Here is a 4,350-nt window from a genome sequence, read left to right as displayed (position 1 = left end):
CGCACGTGTTTCGGCTCGCGGCAAGTTGAATCCGTTTATGTGTTTGCTGCTTCGGCATTCGCGTGCTATATGCCCTGCTTTCCCGCATTTGTTGCATGTAATGCTTGATGATCGCGGTTTTTCGTGCGTTTCGTTTGTTCGCGTTTTCTCATACGTGCCTTTATATTTCGTTATCCTTATTTTTTCTTCTTCCACTGCGCCTTCTATTGCGTCTTTTAACGTCTCGAAATGTTGCGAGCGGACCATTGTTTTAATGTCGTCTGTTAGTCCCATGTGGAAATAATGTAACGCTTGTCGCTGTATTAATTTTAAAACCGTCCGTTTCTGTTCGCTGTTCATTTCTTCTTCATCCGTCATCGCTTCGTATAATTCCATCGCGGTTTTTTGTACGCGTAGTCCGTATGTAGTCGCGCTTTCTCCGTATTTTTGTTTCAACGAGCTCATTTCTGTTTGTAAACGCGAAGTTCCCTTTTTCCTCAAATATGTTTTTTCGAATTCTTTTAGGAATTGGTCAAACGTCGTGATGTCTCTTGCGTCGAAATCTAATAGCGCGGCGCCTTTCAATTTCGTGCAGAGTACTGCTTCTAACAGCGTTTCGGTATCTTCGCGTGCGACATGTCTCGCGGCGTACGCGCATGCCTTTAAAAATTCTTTCGTTTGAGCATGATTTGTTCCGTCTACCGTCGGAATCATTGCTCGTGCGTCCTTAAGTTTAAATGTAGATATCGGATCTGTCGGTCTATTTTGTACTTCTCCGTGCGGGCGTTCGTTTCCTTCGATGAGTTCTTGATTTCCCCGCGTTTCTCGGTTTTCGTTTGGTCGACGTTCGAGGCGAACAATTCGGGAATTCATTTCCCGCAAGTTTTCGAGTACTTGTTCTAATAATCGTTCTTGTCGTTGTGTCGGGTGTGGCGTCGCGGTATGTAACTCTCGCAACGCGTTTACCTCTCTGTCGATGAGTATCTCCGGTACTCCCCCAACCGCTCCGTCCAGCAATGAGTAATTATGTGTCATTTTTTCGCGGGTAGTGTTTAAATTGTTTGCGAAAATTTCCGCGGGATCAAACACGCTACTATCGTATGACGTTAACGAGAATTCTCCCCTGTCCGAAATACCGCTAATGTCGCTCGGGGTGTCTGCGAGTATTTGATTATGTGTACGGCGCGCAATATTTCCGTCTCCGCGGTTTAATAGCGCGTCGTCTATTTCGCCAAAATCAAATTCGCGCGGCGTGATAACATTCACGGATTCCTCGCTTTCTGTTGCGGGATCGTCTTCGTATTCTAACACGCGGCGTACCCTGTTTCTAATGTCGTTTAATGCGTTTATGGCGACTCGCAATGGTCGCACCGGTGTCGGCTGTAACGCTCGTCTAGCCGCTTGGCTGTGTAGCCACGAATTGTTTGCAACGCGGCGTTGTAATTCTAATTCGCTATCCGACATGGGTCGGTCGGTTACAAAATTTTTCGGACTTACATTAACGCTGTGATTCGCATGCTTGATCTGCTTTGCTGCTGGCTGCTATACTGCTCTCCTTGTCGCACTGCTTGGCTGCGATGTTGCTTTCCTCGTTGTACTGCTTGGCCGCTATGTTGCTTCCTCGTCGCACTGCTTGGCCGCTATGTAGTTTTCCTCGTTGCACTGCTTGGCCGCTATGTTGCTTTCCTCGTCGCACTGCTTGGCCGCTATGCTGCTTTCTTCGTCGCACTGCCTGGCCGCTTCTTCCTTCCTTTCTTTTATCACGGTTTCAGGTACTGAGTCTACTGCTGACTCAATACTTTTTTCACTGTTGTGTCCGTTTTGTCTCGTCAATAATTTTTTGTACTAATCTTTGATTTTATCTTTGTTCCAGAAATCGTCCTCGCCGTCGCAGAGTAGGCGACTGCGCCTCCCGGAGGGCGGATCCCACCGCTGCCACCACTTTTGTTGCACCGGGGCCGGTGCACGGGGTCCGTCCTTCGGGATCCGCGAGAGATGAGGGCGAATAATTAATATATTGTAATAAAAGATTAGATTTTTATTTAGTTACACTGTTTCTATTTTATCTCCCTATGTTCTCCCTTTGTCGGTTCGGCACACGTCCTCGCGTTGTCACGCGTTCTCGTCTCCGCGAGGTTTCTTATTACTAGGCACGCGACCGAACTTTCGTAATCACCGCTCTCAGTTTACGGTACGGACTATAATGCGACTGCCCGTCCGTGACGGGCCGCGGTTATTTAATAGTGACGCAGGGCCTTGGCCTCCTCGGGTTGCAATGCCGAACTTCGGTCGTTCGGCGAATGCAACCTCAGCGATTTCGGCAATAAGTTCTCGCACGTGTTTCTTTTATTATTTAATTTCTTAAGGAGGTTGCTGATCTTGCATCCTCCGAGGTTATTTAATTACGAGAGACTTATTCCGAAATGCCCTGCGTCATGTATCGTGTTGTAACGGGGTTTGGGTTACAACAGATACAACGTATAATCTTTGGTACGGAAATACCCTACGTTTTGGCACAGCAGTAGCCTATATTCTTTGGCGCAAATAAAGTATATATTTTTGGGTACAAATGCAGCCTATATTCTTTAGCGCAAATGCAGCCTATATTCTTAGGCGCAATTGCAGCCTATATTCTTTAGCGCAAATGCGGCCTATACTCTTTGACGCAAATGCAGTCTATATTTTTTGGCGCACAGCAGCCTACGATTATAAGCGCACAGCAGCCTACGATTGTAAGCGCACAGCAGCCTACGTATGTAAGCGCACAGCAGCCTACGTATGTAAGCGCACAGCCGCCTACAATTGTAAGCGCACAACCGCCTACGTTAGTAAGCGCACAGCAGCCTACAATTGTAAGCGCACAACCGCCTACGTTAGTAAGCGCACAGCAGCCTACGATTGTAAGCGCACAGCAGCCTACGGTAGTAAGCGCACAGCAGCCTACGTATGTAAGCGCACAGCAGCCTACGTATGTAAGCGCACAGCCGCCTACGATTGTAAGCGCACAGCAGCCTACGTTAGTAAGCGCACAGCCGCCTACGATTGTAAGCGCACAACCGCTTTTATTTAAAAAAAAAATCCTCAAAATCAACCTGAAATATTAAAAAATCCTCTAAATTGACGTAACGTAGAAAAAAAAAATAAGCACACAACCGCTTTTATTAAAAAAAAAATCCTCCAAATCGACCTGAAATAAAAAAAAAGAAATTGCATTCATTAAAAGAACAAATAGCGCGAAAAGAACGGAACGTGCGGAGAAAACGGATAGCGCGGAAAGAACAGAGCTTACGGATAGAACAATAGCGCGAAAAAAACGGAGCGTACGGACAGAACAGATAGCGCGGAAAGAACGGAGCTTACGGATAGAACGATTGCGCGTAGAAAACGAAGCGTACGGACAAAACGGATAGCGCGGAGAAAACAGAGCGTGCGGAGAGAAAAGATAGCTCGGCGCGTTTTTTGGTTAATTCAGCCAATCAGAAGCGATTCAGCCAATCAGGAGCGGAAAGAGTACAAGAAAGCGAAAAAAAATAATTTACAATCATTAATTGCAAAACTTTACAATCAAAATGCTACTAGCGCATTTTTAGCTGATTCAGCCAATCAGAAAAGATTCAGCCAATCAGAAGCGGAAAGAGTACAAGAAAGCGACAAAAACAAATTAACAATCATTAATTGTAAAAATTTACAATCAAAATACTTGAAGCACATTTTTGGCTGATTCAACCAATCAGAAGCAAAAAGTAAAAAAAAAACGAAAATGAAAATTTACAGTAAAAATGCTTTAAGCGTAATTTTTAGTTAATTCAGCCAATTAGAAGCGATTTAGCCAATCAGAAGCGAGAATACAAGAAAGTGAAAGAAAATAATTAACAATCATTAATTGCAAAACTTTACAATCGAAATGCTACTAGCGCATTTTTGGCTGATACAGCCAATAAAAAGCGAGAAAAGGAAAAAAACGAAAAAGAATATAAAGTTCAAGAAAGCAAAAGAAAATAATTAAAAATCATTAATTGCAAAAAATTAATTGCGTAAATTTATAACCGAAATGCTACAAGCGCGTTTTTTGGTTAATTCAGCCAATCAGAAGAGATTCAACTAATCAAAAGCGGAAAAAGTACAAGAAAGCGGAAAAAAAATTAACAATCATTAATTGCAAAAATTTACAATTAAAATACTACAAGCACATTTTTGGCTGATTCAACCAATCAGAAGCGAGAAAAGTAATTACAATAAAAATGCTTTAAGCGTAATTTTTAGTTAATTCAGCCAATTAGAAGCGATTTAGCCGATCAGAAGCAAGAAAAATACAGCCAATAAAAAGCGAGAAAAGGAAAAATTAATTAAGAATCATTAATTGCGTAAATT

General features: G+C 43.2%; 1 protein-coding gene across 1 annotated transcript; it reads left to right on the top strand.

Moving 5' to 3' along the window:
• Positions 1 to 2,648: 2,648 nt before the first annotated feature.
• On the top strand, positions 2,649 to 3,852 carry LOC139112082 (endosialin-like). Its single transcript, XM_070672867.1, has 2 exons — positions 2,649 to 3,023; positions 3,781 to 3,852. The coding sequence occupies exons 1-2, from the start codon at positions 2,649 to 2,651 to the stop codon at positions 3,850 to 3,852; spliced, it is 447 nt and encodes a 148-aa protein (XP_070528968.1).
• Positions 3,853 to 4,350: the final 498 nt, after the last annotated feature.

This window comes from Cardiocondyla obscurior, linkage group LG26 (genome assembly GCF_019399895.1).
Source record: "Cardiocondyla obscurior isolate alpha-2009 linkage group LG26, Cobs3.1, whole genome shotgun sequence".
In the NCBI taxonomy this organism is placed as follows: domain Eukaryota; kingdom Metazoa; phylum Arthropoda; class Insecta; order Hymenoptera; family Formicidae; genus Cardiocondyla; species Cardiocondyla obscurior.
This window is presented reverse-complemented; position numbering and strand designations above follow the sequence as displayed.